This window comes from Engystomops pustulosus, chromosome 2 (assembly GCF_040894005.1).
Source record: "Engystomops pustulosus chromosome 2, aEngPut4.maternal, whole genome shotgun sequence".
In the NCBI taxonomy this organism is placed as follows: domain Eukaryota; kingdom Metazoa; phylum Chordata; class Amphibia; order Anura; family Leptodactylidae; genus Engystomops; species Engystomops pustulosus.
In genome coordinates, this window is record NC_092412.1 from 173,592,572 (window position 1) to 173,610,701 (window position 18,130).

At 38.8% G+C, this 18,130-nt stretch overlaps 1 protein-coding gene across 3 annotated transcripts in view; it reads right to left on the minus strand.

Annotated features, from left to right (window-relative positions):
* OPTC (opticin) overlaps positions 1-16,101 on the minus strand; it is a 58,588-nt gene extending 42,487 nt beyond the window's left edge. The window contains exon 1 of one of the 3 annotated variants that reach the window (XM_072133112.1): positions 15,956-16,101. In XM_072133112.1, coding sequence (XP_071989213.1) covers positions 15,956-16,035 — 80 coding nt within the window. In that variant the 5' untranslated portion in view covers positions 16,036-16,101. Of the gene's footprint in view, positions 1-8,134; positions 8,233-9,208; positions 9,308-15,955 lie in introns of those variants that run through there. The other 2 variants (XM_072133114.1, XM_072133113.1) reach the window with 2 other exon arrangements.
* Positions 16,102-18,130: the final 2,029 nt, after the last annotated feature.

Consider the following 18,130-nt stretch of genomic DNA (forward strand, 5'->3'; position numbering starts at 1 on the left):
ACATGACCCCAGAGCCATAGCAAACCAATTCCAAGCGTACTATGCCAAATTATACTCCCTGCCCAATACTCTACCCACTTCGGTGGAAGAGAAAGAAAAGGTCCTTAATGATTTTTTGGTCTCCTGTTCCCTCCCAAAGCTCTCCCAGGCATGCCAAATGGCAAGGCACCAGGACCGGAGGGACTGACTTACTTTTACTACAGCTTCTACTCCCCCACATGGAGCGACTATTTAATGCCTTTCTGAAAGGAGAACCCCTTCTGTCCACTCTCACCCATTCCTTCATCACACTAATCACCACAGAATGCGCAAATTACAGACCGATCGCCCTTCTTAATGCCGACCTCAAAATTTACACTAAGATTATGGCTAATCGGCTGCTCCCACTACTCCCTCATATGATACAAAAGGACAAAGTAGGCTTTGTCCTGTACCGACAAGGGGGATATAATACCAGGCGCACAACTGATTTGATAAGGCTGATGAGCAAACATTTATCCTTAGCCTGGATGCAGAAAAAGCCTTTGACAAATTGGTCATTAATGTTTCATAAGTTGGGATTTATGGGCATAAGGGGACCATTTATGAACACAATAAAAAATCTTTATGCAACCCCAACAGCAGAGATAAAATGCCTGCACATCTCCTCCAGCTATATACGTATTGGAAATGGCGCCAAGATCCTGGGGCAATTCGGCGCAAATCGGAAATATTCGGAAAACCCTATTGGTTCCTGACTTCATTAAGTATTACTGGGCTGCCCATCTCAGGCGCATACCCACCTGGTCAACTTTGTGGGCTTACTCCAGATGGATGGAGATTGAAAAATTGTGGCTGGCTCCATACCATCCTAATTCTTATCTGTGGACCCAAGGAGCCCCAGCTCCTGCTGGCCCGTTATTGGGCCCTATTATGCTCACATTAAATGGAGTAAATGCAGTTCTAAATTTTCATTAATGTCTCAACGCACTCCTATGCAATCATTTCTGTACATACCGTATCTACCACATACGCTAACAGGAGCAGCTGTGAAGCCCTGGCATTCTAAATGTTTGTTCAGATACGCGGACATAGTGGACCACATGTCTCAAACAGTTCTGCCCTTTCAGGTGTTGCAGGAAAAATGTGATATTCGACAATCCTCCCTATATCACTACCTGCAGATTAGACATCTGCTGCAAACCCTTGGAATCTAGGATATAGTGTCCAAACCTACACCATTTGAACATATATGTAAGACCTATATGCAGACATCAGGGCTCATATCTGAAATGTATCTCATCTTGCTACATACCGACCAGGAAGCTCCTGTCCAGCACGCATACATTGCCAAATGGGAATGCATTGTAGACTGTCCAATTACACAGGAAACGTATACACTCACCGGCCACTTTATTAGGAACGGCTGTCCAACTGCTCGTTAACACTTAATTTCTAATCAGCCAATCACATGGTGGCAACTCAGTGCATTTAGGCATGTAGACATGGTCAAGACAATCTCCTGCAGTTCAAACCGAGCATCAGTATGGGGAAGAAAGGTGAGTTGAGTGCCTTTGAACGTGGCATGGTTGTTGGTGCCAGAAGGGCTGGTCTGAGTATTTCAGAAACTGCTGATCTACTGGGATTTTCACGCACAACCATCTCTAGGGTTTACAGAGAATGGTCCGAAAAAGAAAAAACATCCAGTGAGCGGCAGTTCTGTGGGCGGAAATGCCTTCTTGATGCCAGAGGTCAGAGGAGAATGGGCAGACTGGTTCGAGCTGATAGAAAGGCAACAGTGACTCAAATAGTGACTCAAATAGGCAGAAGAGCATCTCTGAATGCACAGTACGTCGAACTTTGAGGCAGATGGGCCACGGCAGCAGAAGACCACACCGGGTGCCACTCCTTTCAGCTAAGAAAAGGAAACTGAGGCTACAATTTGCACAAGCTCATCGAAATTGGACAGTAGAAGATTGGAAAAACGTTGCCTGGTCTGATGAGTCTCGATTTCTGCTGCGACATTTGGATGGTAGGGTCAGAATTTGGTGTCAACAACATGAAAGCATGGATCCATCCTGCCTTGTATCAACGGTTCAGGCTGGTGGTGGTGGTGTCATGGTGTGGGGAATATTTTCTTGGCACTCTTTGGGCCCCTTGGTACTAATTGAGCATCGTTGCAACGCCACAACCTGAATGAGTATTGTTGCTGACCATGTCCATCCCTTTATGACCACAATGTACCCAACATCTGATGGCTACTTTCAGCAGGATAATGCGCCATGTCATAAAGCTGGAATCATCTCAGACTGGTTTCTTGAACATGACAATGAGTTCACTGTACTCAAATGGAGTCCACAGTCACCAGATCTCAATCCAATAGAGCATCTTTGGGATGTGGTGGAACGGGAGATTCGCATCATGGATGTGCAGCCGACAAATCTGCGGCAACTGTGTGATGCCATCATGTCAATATGGACCAAAATCTCTGAAGAATGCTTCCAGCACCTTGTTGAATCTATGCCACGAAGAATTGAGGCAGTTCTGAAGGCAAAAGGGGGTCCAATACGTTACTAGCATGGTGTACCTAATAAAGTGGCCAGTGAGTGTATATGACAGCGACAGATCATAATCTAATAGATGCCTGGAGACACCAGCATCCCGATGGAAGGGAATATACATTCCACTCTGAGGTGCACCATACGTGGTCTCGCATAGACCATATATTGGTGGTTGAGCCGATACTCCACAAAAATCATATGAAAGGAGATGACTATTTCTGGCGTTTCCCTACCTGTTTAGTTAAGGATGACCAATTTATTCATCAATTAAAGGGGTGGTAGACCGAGTACAAATTTGAATGCTCGAAGTCACAAACCTCACCGGAACTTTATTGGGACTCGGCCAAGATAGCCCTGAGAGGAAAAATCATGGCATCTGTGGGTAGAATGAAAAAGAAAGCTAGGGGTAGATACCCACAAGCCAGGAACTTCAAGAAGCCTACACAGCATATTTAAAACGTCTGTGCAAACAAAACCTTGAGGTCTGGAAGGAAGCTAGAAAAGTACATGAGAGGGCCTTATAACAGAGAGAACAATTTCACAGAGGCCCTTTTGAGGCAGAACTATTTTAATTTGGGAACAAATCAGGGCAGCTATTGGCCAATTTGGCAAAGAGACAGAGGAAGACAGCACACATATATCGCATACAAGATCAAATGGTAGTAGTTCACGCAGACCCTTCGGCCATAGCGAAGGTGTTTCAGACCTTTTATGAAGCACTTTACCCAGATCCAAATTCAGATGATAAAGCATTAGAGCAACTCAATACAGTAATTCTCCAAACAGTAACCCAGGACCAGCTAGATGATTTAAACACAGAAATAACTGACTAGGAAGTGGGGGCAACCATAAAAGGTGTGAATTACCATAAAATGCAGAATCTTATAAAGCCCTGAGAACTCAGCTATCACCCTTATTGGCAAAACATTATAATGAGATCTCCAAGGGTGGTCCATTGATGTCATAGTCAAATGTGGCATTCATAAAAGTACTGCCTAAACCTGAAAGAGATTTGCTCAAACCTGAATCGTACAGACCAATATCCCTGATTAATCAGGATTTGAAACTAATATCAAAACTTCTAGCTAACCGCCTTTCCCATACCATGCCATCCCTTATTGAGCAATCACAAGTAGGTTTTATAAAAGGGAGGGCAACAGTTACAAACCTTGACAACCTGACTACAGTTTCAAAGGGAGCCAGGGCGCTTTTAGCCCTGGATGCCGAAAAAGCTTTCGACAACATGCGTTGGCTGAATCAGGTACTAGACAGATTCGGCTCCCAGGGACTGTTAGGCAATTTATGTGGACGTTATGCCTTGACCCCCAGGTGGCAATATAAACCCCGGGTTTCAGATCCCCCCTTTTAGGTAAGCAAGAGGAAAACGCCAGGGATGCCCAATCTCGCCATTGTTATATAACTTGGCTTTGGAGCCTTTGGCAAGAAAGCTACTGGATCCAGAGGTGGGACTGGGCATTAGAGTAGGGACAAGTGCCATCAAAGCATTATTTGCTGATGATATACTAGTATTTCTCACAGACCCCTCCTGGACGGTTCCAACTGTATTCTGACTAATTGAAGAATTTGGGAACATACCAGGATTTAAAATTAATATCACAAATACATGAGCAAACTCAAAAGACATTCTTTTATGTGCAAAGTATGACAGAAAACTGGTACAGCCAGTTTAATAGATTTGGCCCAATCTGTGACACATTCATAAATCAAGTCCAAAACTTGTTACATTTATGCAAGTTTTTGTTGATACCATTTTTGAAGGTGTATGACCTTTTGATCAAGTAACCCCTTAATGAACACCCTATTGGGTTTTTACAGCAGTCGTCATGGGTACTTCTTTTGAAGTGCTGTCTTTCTATGGCAGCACGTCAAAAGAAGATAAGAGTTTTTCCGGGGTGTTGAACTACTTACATGCCATGGTCAAGCATATCTGTGACAAGTAAGGGGATTGCCCCCTAGTGAGTTAACTGGGGAATCCAATCCATCCTGCGGCAGCTCTGGAGTCCGGCGTGTGCCCTGAGGCTGCAGTGTCCACTGTTTACCAGGTTCTGCCTCCTGGCAGGACCTGGCTGGAACTAACTGAGCATGCATTACATACTGCAATACATTTATTTTGCAGTATATAAGGGTTTGAACAAGTTATTGGATGAATAAAATACAAAATAAATAAAATATAAGTTCCCTAATCATCACAAAATCATAATCATAAAAACCCAAATAAAGTATATGAATCACAAAAAACTAAATATTTGGTATCACCACATCTTTATCAATCTGTACAATTAATCTAAATTTGAACCTGCACTGTAAACTGTGTAAAAAAAAACAAAAAAAAAAAACTAAAAGCTTCCCATAATATAACATTTTTCATCAAATACCCTCACAAAAAATGTTCCATAGAGAGCGATCAACAAAAAAAATGTATACAGTGTATCTGCGAATAAGCCCTCGTATGTTTGCATGACCGAAAAAATAAACATTTTAAAAACTATTCAATATGACAATACAAGTCTGCTCTGAATGGCGCTCCTTCTCTTCAATGGTTGACCATGTGCCCATATAGCAGTTTACCACCACATATGGGGTATTGTCACACTTGGGAGAAATTGGGTATCAAACTTTGCAGAACATTTCATCATTTAATTTATTGTGAAAGTGTAATTTTTTGCCTAAATAAATGTATTTTCCCCAAAAATTCTAAATTGAACTTCTATATTTTTTTAACCCCTGTGAAACACTTAAAGGGTTCACAGACTTCGTAAAAGTTATTTTACATAGGTTAAGGGGTGAAGTTTCAACATTGTGTTAATTTATAGGATTTATTATTATTTAGGCCTCTCAAATTCACTTGAAGGCTGAGTTGTCCCTAAAAACCTGAGTTTTGGCGAATTTCATGAAAATGAGAAAAATCGCACCTAAATTTCGAATCCTAATAACATACTAGAAAAATGAGAGGACACATAAAAAAGCCATGCCAATGCAAAGCACACATTCTGCAAATGTTAGTTATCTGGCTATTTGGGTGTTCTGCCTAATTACCTAGAAAGCAGAACATTTCAAACGTTGGCAAAAATTTTGAAAAACTCTTAATTTTCAAAGAGTGAATGAAATGCAAAGCTTATCACTAAAATTTTCCAACTAACATGAAGTACAATGTGTCATGAGAAAACAATTTCAAAATCATCTGGATATGTTAAAGTATTAAACCATTAAAGTTATAACCATTTATCATGACATTTCAGATTCTAAAAATTGAGTCTGAAGCTTATAATAAGCATCGGTGATAAAGGGTTAAACAGAGGGACCACATTTGATCAGATTTTTTCCAATGTGAATCTAAACATTAGTAATGATTATTTTCCTATTTTAATAGTGTTTTTAAAAAAATTGAAATAGTGGGCAAACCATGTGTATTTAAGTTTTTTTTTTTCTTTTTTACTTTTATACATAATTTATAGAACAGGCTGGGAATTTTATTTTTTTGACTTTTTAAAAGTTCTATCAGGTGACTTGATACTGTTGTCTGATGTAACTACTACCACTAGGTCAGACCACAGTCAGTGGTCACAGTCTGCTGTGAGAAGGTGTTAAATGTTAGGCCCCTTCCACACTTGCGTTGCAGATCACGTCAGAGTTTGATCAGGGTGAGAACAGGGTTTGGTCAGTGAAAACCTGACATTTTGCATCAGAGTTCAATCAGTTTTCAATCAGAGTTTGTTCAGTGTCTCAGTTTTTCATGCGCAATTTCAATTTCAATTTCAAGGACTCAGGACTGAGCTCTATCTTTTCTATGCATGGACTTGCATGTGTCTCAGAGTGCAATGCGTTTTTGATGCATCTCCATAGACTTGTAAAGAACGCAAGTGTGAAAGGGGCCTAAGGCCCCTTCTCCACTGGCGTTTTTCACGCGCGAGTTCTGCGCGTGCATTTGACGCGCAGAACTTGCATTGCACTCTGTCCCATTGTATTCAATGGGTCTTTCTTCATTTGCGTTGTTTTGCACGCGCGTGCTTGCGTTCGTTTGCACGCGCGTCAAAATCGCAGCATGCTCTATTTTTGCGATTCACGCGCATTTTTCACGCCCCATTCAAGTCTATGGGGACGTATCAAAAACGCATTGCACTCGCAAACATTGCAAGTGCAATGCGAGTGCAATGCGTTTTAAACGTAAGGGTTGCTAGGTGACCAGTATAACAGTATTTCCCCTGCTCGCTAACGATCATTTAATTAAAAAAACACAATGAAGAACAGTGAAGAATAGAATAAAAACAGTGAACACAGTGAACACAGTGAACACAGGATCATTTAAGATAAAAACACAGTGCAGAACACAGTGCAGAATAGATTACAGATGTTCGGCACATCTGCTTACTTGTCGGGAGATACGCGCGGAGCGGTGCGAACAAAATAGCATGTGAAGAACAATATATATGTGTGAAGAAGACATTGCAGATGTATGGAAACATCTGCAATGTGTTCTTTACACACATATATATTGTTCTTCACATGCTATTTTGTTCGCACCGCTCCGCGCGTATCTCCCGACAAGTAAGCAGATGTGCCGAACATCTGTAATCTATTCTGCACTGTGTTCTGCACTGTGTTTTTATCTTAAATGATCCTGTGGTCACTGTGTTCACTGTGTTCACTGTTTTTATTCTATTCTTCACTGTTCTTCACATCTGCTAATTTGTCGGGAGATAATATACGCGCGCGGAACAGTGAAGAATAGATCGCAGATGTTTGCAACTTATCAGAAGACATTATTTTTCAATTAAATAAAACATTTTATTCCCGAACCTTGGTCCCTTTGAAAAAGTTCCATTGACTTAAAAAAACGCGCGTGAAAAACGCACCGAAAACGCAAAAAAACGCGAACAAAAATGAAACAAAAACGCAGCAAAAACGTCAGTTTTTCACGCATTGCACCCTGACGTGAAACGCAACGCTAGTGTGCAAGAGGCCTTAGTCTTCTGAGGGTTGAAACTATTTGCTTAGGTGGAAAAACAACTTATTTGGTTTGAATAGTATTGCAATAGAATGATTGGTAAGTGTAGCAGAGGTCAATTACACAGAATAGCAAACAAAATAGCAGAAGCACTAGAAAGCATAGATCATACTGAATAGCCAGCACCCTCTGAAGGAACTAGGTAGAATATAATGAAGCAAAGCAATCATTTTTATATTTTGATCCAGCATTTTGGGACCCATGCCAAATAGGATTTTCCAACACCCCCAAATGCCCCTACTTTCTAGACCTTTTATTTACTTTGTCCTTATTTCATGGACCACATATGGCCATCTAAATACGGACTGTGGGGGAGATTTATGAAGGACTTGTATGCTAGTTTTCTGGTGTACAAGCCTTGAAATAATCACAATCAATCAACCAGTCGACCAGCTAAATGATGTTTCCCCAGGGAAAGGGGGGTGTTTGTGCTTTCTTCCCTGCCATTACTTGCCCCATTCAGTTTCTAGAAATCCTAAATGCCAATAAGCAATTTTTAACCTTTTACGCTGCTAAAAAGTAATTTTAATTCCATTCATTAACATATAAAAAAGAAAAACCTTTTGACCTGAAACTCCTGCTAGCTGTCAGACCGGGTAAGTGGTGGCAAATTCACCATGGGCTGTTCTTGGGGGCTATGGCCCTGCCTGCAGCAGATAAGAACACCCTTACAAGGGCGAACCTGCTATCAGGAACCTAACTCCCTAAGTGACCCTACTTCGTCTAGCAGATGCTGGATGGTGGAGCAGACAGGTAACAGAAATACTGATATAGACCAGTGTCCACACTAGTCTACAGAAAAGAGACAAGCCAGAAACCTGGGACATGGAAAGCAGGGTAACACCAGGAGATACACAACAGTGATGGACAAACAACACATACAGACAGACAAGTAGCGTCAGACAAAACTGGCTGAAAACCATGATTGCGGAAAAGGTACAGAATAGTATTGCAATAGAATGATTGGTAAGTGTAGCAGAGGTCAATTACACAGAATAGCAAACAAAATAGCAGAAGCACTAGAAAGCATAGATCATACTGAATAGCCAGTACCCTCTGAAGGAACTAGGTAGAATATGATGAAGAAAAGGACACTGCCTCCAGCACTGACTGGCTCAGCCGTCCATCACTCAAGCCACAGCTGCACATAAAACATGCTCAAACACACACTCAGCTTTCCCAAGTAAAAAACCTGAAAAGGAGCTGCCAATAAGCAGCTCTGGGTGCGGTTTTCAAGCACAGAAGTCTGAAAACTGATCCCATACAGAACAATTTGTGAGTTCTGACATCTTAAAGAGCACAAACCAACGTCTAGAAACATGATGATGAAGCTACAGTTTTTGAAAAGTAAGGCTAATATAAAAAATAGAAGAAACCCCTCTTTAAGATGTTTGGTATTGGTTTAAAATTCTGCTTCTGTAATCAAAGAGAAGGATCCAGAAAAAAAATTAAAAAAATAAAACGAAGAACAACCAGAATAGCTCTATTATTAACTAACTACCACTACAGGGCATAGATTGTATCGGCAACAAGGTGTTATATGTTACTCCCGTTCTGTGTGATTTTGGCTCACAATAATTGAAGCAAGTAACTGATGAAATAACAAGGATTTGATCTTGTCCTAGAAATCAAATATACTTACAGAATAAAAACTTGTACTTTGTTTTATCGTTAGATCAGGTGCACACGAACATGTTTCTATGCACTGGGTGGGTTTCACAGACCAAACACAATACACAGGATGGGAGTGCCCGCTTCCCCGTAAAACAGCTGTACAGAACTATAATCATGATTAAAGTTTGTCTCTGCTGTTTAGCAGAGAAGAATGGATTTCCAGAGACCTGATCATGTGCCGATGGAAAGAAAAAAATTTTTGCTGAATTTGTTCCTTTTTTCAAGGGTCTATGTTTTGTTGTTTTTAATATTGTTCCCTATTTTTCTATTACAATAAAAACTAAATATGCAGATCAAATGATAATTTACCTGTCTTTGTCTATGTATCAATGTTCTCTATATTAAGACTTGTGTTCCCATAACATTTTGATGTTTTATCTTTTATTCTTATAATATTTAAATATTTCTTGTTGTATATGGAGCACATGTATCTCTTATTTATTTTGCAAATTGAGGCAAATATAGTTGCAAATTGAGGCAAAAATCCATACCTGCCCTTTCCTAGCAGAGAAAAAAAATATTTTAAGTTTTTGCAACTTTTCTTTAAAAAGTTGTAAAATCACTAAAATACTTCACACCAACAGAAAAGCAGAAAAAATGCAGAAACACAAAGCCAGACTTAACCCCTTAAGGACGCAGTCATTTTTCTAGCTTAAAGCTCAGCCCCATTTTGTGGATTTTGACATGCGTCGCTTTATATGGTTATAACTTTTAAACACTGTCACTTATTAAAGCGATTCTGAGAATATTTTTTCCCCACATGTTGTACTTCATTTTAGTGTTAAATATTCGCTGATAAGTTTTGCGTTTATTTACAAAAAAAAAGAAAAAATGATGAATTTTTTGAAAAATTTGCCATTTTCGAAATCATTGATCTATCATCATAGATTTACCACCTAAATAAATTGCTGAATAACATTTCCCATATGTCTACTTTACATTTTCATAATTTTTGAATACAGTTTTGAATTAAATTTTACATATTTAACATCAAAACCCCCTATACAATCAACCCATTTTCAAATCCGCCCCCCTAAAATGATCAGAAACAGCTTTAAGGAAGATTGTTAACCCCTTAAGATCTTCATAGTAATTACATCAAAATGGAGAATTTTAGAATGGTCACATTTTGACGGGTATACGTTTATTTAGCCCTACAATTTACACATGTCCAAAAGTTAAAAAAGAGAAAACCCATCTTACAATTTGTTCTGCAATTTCTCCCGAGTACAGAGACCCACACATGTAGCTGTTACTTGTTTTATGGGCGCACAACAAGGCGCAGAAGGGAAGGAGCGCCTGCAACTTCCAGGATTTTAGTTTTCCCATTGGGCCCTTTTGTAGGCTATAAAATGTTTACTTTTTTGTTATTGTGGTCATGTGACGCCATTTTTTTGCGGGATGAGATGCTTTTTCCAGTGTTACCATTTTGGGGTTGGTATCCCCTATTGTTGAAAATGTATGAACTTTTTTGAGGGCAGGAATAGAAAAGCATTAATTCTGTACTGGATTTTTTCCTTTTCTTTGTTGGTGTTCACCATATAGCCCAATAATCATGTTATCTTTATTCTATGGGTCGATATGATTATGGGGATACCACAAATGAATATTTTTTCTTTCGTTTTACTAAACTTGTCAAATAAAACCGTAATGCGGGAAAAATCTATCATTTTTGCATTGCCATCTTCTAAGTGGCATAACATTGTTACTTTTTTGGCTACGGAGCTGGTTGATGGCTTGTTTTTTGTGGGACATGTTTTACTTTGCACCAGTATCATTCTGGAGTACATATGTTTTTTTAATCACTTTTTATAGCATTTTTTGTGGGATTGAATAGGTAAAAGGAAGGTTTATAACAGTTTTTTTTACTGTTATTCTACGGGTGGTTACGGATGCGGTGATACTATATATGTGGGGTTTGTGTTATGATTTAGACTTTTTTCATGTTATATGCCTCTTTATATGTTATGGGGCTTATGGGCATTTTTATTGATTTCTTACTTTATTTTTTATTGCATAACCTTTTTTTTAAAACTTTTTTACTGTTTCCATCGTGGGACATGAACAAGCAATCATCTGATTGTTTGTTCATGCTAATACTCTGCAATACTGATGTATTGCAGGGTATTAGCAATGTCAGTGTCACAGGTGGCCCCGCGATCCAAGACATCGATCGTGGGGCCACCTGTGCTCCACTTTATATGCTGCCCCGTCCCCGGCCTGTACTTACCTCTCCAGGCTGCGGTTTCGTCCGGGCTGCACGCCTCCTCTGACTGGGCTGCACGCTCCCGCTGCTAGGGCATGCGCGCATACTCTCCAGGAATTTAAAGGGCCAGCGTCCTCCTAATTGCTGCTGGCATCCCAGCTCTGATATATATTCTGTATCTCCCAGCATCCCCTGCCGGAGCTTTAGATCATTCTTCTGAAGAGAAAGCCTCCTGAGCGTTTATAGATGCCTCTGAGTTTCCTGAGCTTTTCCAGACGCCTTTCAGTTTCCTGAGCGTTTCTAGATGCCTCCGAGTTTCCTGAATGTTTCCAGACGCCTTCGTGATTCCTGTGGTGTTCCCCTGGAGTTCCCTTGTTCCTGTGCTGTTCCGTGTTCCTATAATCCTGTGGCGGTCCTGTAATCCTGTGGCGGTCCTATAATCCTGTGGCGGTCCTGTTATCCTGTCGTGGTCCGGTATCCCAGTGGTCCTTCCGAGGTCCTGCTAGCCTTCCTTCCGAGCTCCTGCCAGCCGTACTTCCGAGGTCCTGCCAGCCGTCCTTCTGAGGTCCTGCCTTTTCGTGGTCCCGCCTTCCCTGTGTCCCTACCTTGGCTGCCACCATGGGCCTAGTCGCACCCGTGGAGTGACCTGGTGGCTCCCAGCTGCTGCAAGACAATCCTGCTTTGCGGTGGGCTCTGGCGAAAAACAGCAGTCCACTTGGACTCCGCTCCCGGGTTGCGGCTAGTATCGTTATCCTCTGCGGAGTTCCAGGGAGTCCACAGACTTTAGCCTCAGATACTCTTCCCGCACCCCATTACGTGACAGTCAGCCTATGCACATCGGCGTCAGGGGGGCGAACGTGGGGAAAAGACCCCCCCAAAGGCAACTTAAATGCCGCGGTCGCACTGACCGCAGCATTTAATGGGTTAAGCACCCACGATTGGAGCCCACTCTGACCGTGGGTGTTACACTGGGGTCTCGGCTATCAGTCACAGCCGGCACCCCGTGTTTCCCGATGCTCAGATCTTGAGCTGAACCGTCTTCAGCTCTGCTTCCGATGTATAAGTATAATATATAATTTGACCTTTACACTTCATTTTGGCATTCGGGTTAAAATACAGCATTTTATTACCCAGTGCTATACTGAATATTAATGCTAGTCTTTGCAATCACTGCTCAAAAATGATTTGCCAAGTAACCCAATCAATATTTAATTTCCTAGCATGTCATAACAGATTTCACAAAGAAACCTCCCTACAGTGGTTTACAAGACATAATCATTTATGACCTATAGCACAGTGTTGCTGTAGTAAAACTGCAACCGTGTTCTTACAAAATGTTTATAGAATTTATCATGTGAATGTACAACACAATGAATTCCAAATAAATTGATTCAGTGGAATTGCTGATTGAGCCTTGAAAACCAACTACTTTAAAAGAACCACTAGAGATTATTTGTTCATTTTATGGCAGTTGTGTATCCTATCAATAGGATCAGTACAAAAGTTGATTTTAGAAGAAAGGAGGCCATGGATAACAAATAAGAAGATTACAACTGTAGAGGTGCCTGGATATATGAGTACATGCCACTGGTTTCTCATGCTTGATTTTGATGGTAGATTTCCTTTAACCCCTTCCTGCTCTGCGTCCAATATATTGGACGCTGAGTGCGGTGACTTAGCGTTCAGCGTCCGATATATCGGACGCTGAGCCGATGCCGGTTCAGCTCAAGATCTGAGCCGAACCGCGGCATCTAACATGAGCGACCCCGGCATCTAACATGCTTCCGGGGGTCTTTCCCCCACGATCGGCTCCCCCGAATCGTTTTCGGGGCATCACTAGGGTCCGTGGCATCACTAGGGTCCGATCTGGACCCCAGTAATGCCTGCAAGAACTGCGTCTATGACGTCATCCTACTGGCACAGTGCCAACCTATGCATGTGCATAGGCTGACACTGCTAATACCCTGCAAGTATTGCAGAGTATTATTATGAACAAGCAATCTAATGATTGCTTATTCATGTCCCATGCTAGAAAAAGTGAAAAAGTAAAAAAAAAAGTTATTCAATAAAAATAAAGAAAGAAATCAATAAAAATGCCCCAAATCATAACACAAACCCCACATATATAGTATCACTATATAATTATATTGAACCCGTACAATAAACGCCGTAAAATAAATAAATGTTATAAATCCTCCAAAAATTATGATTTTTACTTATTCAATCCCACAAAAAATGCTATAAAAAGTGATCAATAAAACATACTCCATGATACTGGTACAAAGTACAACATGTCCCTCAAAAAACAAGCCATTAACCAGTTCTGTAGCCAAAAAAGTAACAATGTTATGCCACTTGGAAGACGGCAATGCAAAATGATCAATATTTCCCCACATTAGGGTTTTATTTGACAAATTTAGTAAAAATTTAGAAAAATATTCATGTATGGTATCCCCGTAATCCCCGACCCTTAAAATAAAGATAACATGATTACTTGGCTATACGGTGAACACCAAAAAAAAAAAAGTCAAAAATCCAGTACAGAATTGATGCTTTTCTACTCCTCCCCTCAAAAAAAAGTTCCTAAATTTTCAACAATAGGGGATACCAACCCCAAAATGGTAACGCTGGAAAAAGCATCTCATCCTGCAAAAAAAATACCATCACATGGCACCAATAACGCAAAAGCTAAAATTTTATAGCCTACAAAAGGGGCCAATGAGGAAACTAAAATCCTGGACTGGTATATCCGGCACAATTTGACCATTCTAAATTTCACCTCCATTTTGATTCAATTACTATGAAGATCTCAAGGGGTTAAGCATTTTCGTAAAAGCTGTTTCTAATAGCTTGAGGGGTGCAGATTTGAAAAAGGGTTGGTTATATAGGGGGTTTTGATGCTAAATATGCAAAATTTCATTCAAAACTGTATTTATCCCCAAAATAGTCAATTCAGAAAATCCGGAAAAGCAATATTCGATTTGTAAGCCGCGTGACGTCAAAATAAATTATCCAGACATTTCAAAAATTATGAAAATGTAAAGTAGACAAATGGGAAATGTTATTTAGCAATTTATTTAGTTGGTAAATCTATCTGCCTGAAAACGCAATGATTTCAAATTTTGAAAATGGCAAATTTTTCAAAAAAATTCATCATTTTTTCTTTTTTTTTTGTAAATGAACGCAAAACTTATCAGCCAAAATTTAACACTAAAATGAAGTACAACATGTGGGGAAAAAACTATCTCAGAATCTCTTTGATAAGTAACAGTGTTCAAAAGTTATAACCATATAAAGCGATGCAAGTCAGAATTCAAAAAATCGGGCTGAGCCTTAAGCTATAAAATGGCTGCGTCCTTAAGGGGTTAAAGAGTAATGTTTTACTGCTCTGTTATTCCTCCTGAAAATTTATGAATGCACTGGAGAATGGGTATAACCATTTTTATTGGTTATTTTATCGGTGGGGTGTGTATCCCTACATATCTTCTTGGTAAATGAGATGTCAACAGATAATTGTATATTTGATCAGAACAATACAGAAATAAAAAATAAAAAAAAATTGAAAATAAAACAGCGCAATTGATTTTTTATAAGTAAAACAGGAATTGACTGAAGAGGATCTGTAATTCCCCCTGTGTCTTATTTTAGTAAAGTATTTTAGGTTTCCCAATAGTGAGTGCAAAATCTATACATCACACCTATATTTTAAAAGCTTTAAAAAACTGTGTGCGTAACAAATATTACATAAATTCCAGCACCACAGTTGATAGGAAGACACAAAATAACATGTAACTAATCTTGTTTTTTGTGAGACATCCCACAATGTATGACAAGCTAAATATGAAAGGACCTACTCAATTAAATAAAATATTGCTGCTTTTTCTTGTTGCAGTGGCATTTGACATATACTTAGTTCTGACTGTGTTCACAGCACAATAATGTCCCATTTAATGTGATAAAGAGAATACTGCTGACATTGTCAGAGTCAGTAATTCCTTTAATAAAGAAACAACTGGTTATGAACACATTTTCATCAGTGAGCAGACTGAGGAGAATTTCCCCCGAGGCAGAGTAATCCTACCAAATAATGTGTGCTTACAATAAAGTACATATTGATTTAAAATAAAGAATACAGTCAATTGAACTATTTAACAAGAGACAAAATTATACACATTTTTTATTACAAGTAAATGAAAGATGCTGAAACTAAAGCTAGAACTGGTTTGGACTGGTATAAGAATCGAACGTTACATTTGATTCCTTTATAATAATTTAAGGTATAATGTGTAGATTCACTGAATTATAGAATACATTTGTATTTTAATTGCTGTTTTTTTTAAATATTATGGTCTATATGTTATTATGAGACAACAGAAGGTTCACATTATTGTAATCTTTGTATCTTAAATAATTTGATCCAAATCATGGCTAATAGTCCAAATCATGGTGGAAAGTTATTTTCTGTCTCTGTAGTTTTGTATTACATCCAATAAAAGAAAAATGCCTTACCTGTGTAAAGAAAATGACCAGAAGATATGGTTAAAGCTCACGATGGAGTATTTGCTAGGGAGAGAGGAATAGGGAAGCATTTTGAGTGCAACCAATCTGGTTTATTTTTGCAGCTGTCTGTAGGATTCCTTACAATAGAACCTAATGACCCAAGGCCCTGTTATTGTCCAATTAGACAGAGTTGTGATTTTGGGAGGGGGTGTTTAAACAAGGACACTCAGATCTTTTACAAAAGACAAAATAATCCTGTCTGAACCTGCAACCAACAATCCATCAGGAGGGTCCTAGACAGTTTAACCCATTCAATGAATGAATTAAACAATATTGCATATAATTTGTATGAACAAAGTTTATTTTCAGCTTTTATCCGTAGTTGCAGTTATCATAACTACACATAATAACTAAGCTTATGCTTGAAAATTTGAGCTTTACAAATATATCATATACTATACATATACAAGTGAATGTATTCCAAGGACTATGAAACGGATTAGAATGTATTCACTATGGCTGGTGTCTATGTGATACCACAATCTATATGTTTTTGTAGGGTTTTCATTTTTATGTTTTAGTTTTTTATTTATATTTGTTTTTGACATTTTCATGTATGGAGCCTTGTAAAACTGGAGACACATATGTTTTTGCCCCCCCCCCCCCATTGCTGCCATTTTAAAATGACATTAACATCAAAATGAAGCATGATAAACCAGGGACACTCACTTATAGATCTAACCACTGTGACTGTGGTAATCTTAAATATGTTATCAATGGACTTCTAATATCAACTTATGCTGATTTGCCTGAAGGGCCCCTCTGATCTTGCTTTAAATTCTGTTACACCTCCCTCATCCCTTAAGCATTGTTACTGTGGTAATCTGTTGTATTTGTTATCTATGTCCTCCGTCCTTCTAACAAATATAAGAAGAATACCACAGTCACTATTTTGATTTCCTTTAAGACAAAGCCAAGAATGCATCTAGTAGGAAGAAGCAGTTTAAGTAATTTCTTCCTCTCTTTATTTTCTTATAACTTATAAATAAAGTACCTGCTAAGGAAAACAAAAACAAAAAACTAAAACAAAAATTCCAGCCCCAAGACTTTTATTTCCAGGGCAAGTTGCAATTTTATTTGCTAATAATATAAGGAATATGTGACACTTTGATCACTCCTATTTGCCCTAGTACTGATACTGTAGAAAGGACCCCTAAGTAAATTAGGGGATGTTGACCAATACCTACCAATATTTGCTGGCCTATACTAGTTCACAACCCTGTTAGTGGTATGTGCTATTTATATCTGCAAAAATAGCCTGCATTCCTTGGCTATTATTTCAGTTGTATGCATGATGGACGCATGACAGAAGGGAACCTTTACGTGAACCTATGGGAACTGATACGTATAGGGGTTGCTGTTTTGTTCTTATATTATTCAGGCTATGTTTATAAACTAATTTTATAAAAAGCCTTTCCTTATTAAATGATTAGGGGATTTATGTATAAAATAATTCATGCTGACAGTGGCGTGTAAGGGTCTTTTGCACTAGATAATTAAAAGAATTAATAAAAAGAATTAACTAAACAAAGTGAAAGTCCCCTAAACACCAACATTCCCTATACATACCTAATAAAGTACAAAAACACAAAATCATGAGAAAACCCCACATATTTGGTATTTCCGCGTCTGTAACAATCTGTACAATAAATAAGTAACATTATTGTTCCACTCAGGGAACGCCATAAAAATAAAACCTGAAAAACTTGCCAAAATTGTACATTTTTGAAAAAAAATCCCTTCACAAAAATGATCCAAAAAGTGATCCAAAAATTTAATGGTACCACTGAAAAGGACAACTCAACACATAAAAAATAACCCCTAAACCCGCTCTGTCAACCAAAAAATATAAAAGTTATGTCTCCGAAAAGATACGAAAATAAAATTTTGTACAGTAAAATTGTAAAAAATATATTTAAAAAAAAACAACACAAATGTGGTATCACTGTAACCGTAGCGATCCATAGAATAAAGAGAATATGTTATTTTTATGGTACGGTGTACAAAAAGTACAAGAAGAAAGGAAACCAAAATTGACGATTTTCTTTCCCTATATACATTTTAGAGTTAATAAAATCTCATCAAAAAGCTACTGAGCAACTAAAATGAAGTATTTGTAAAGTG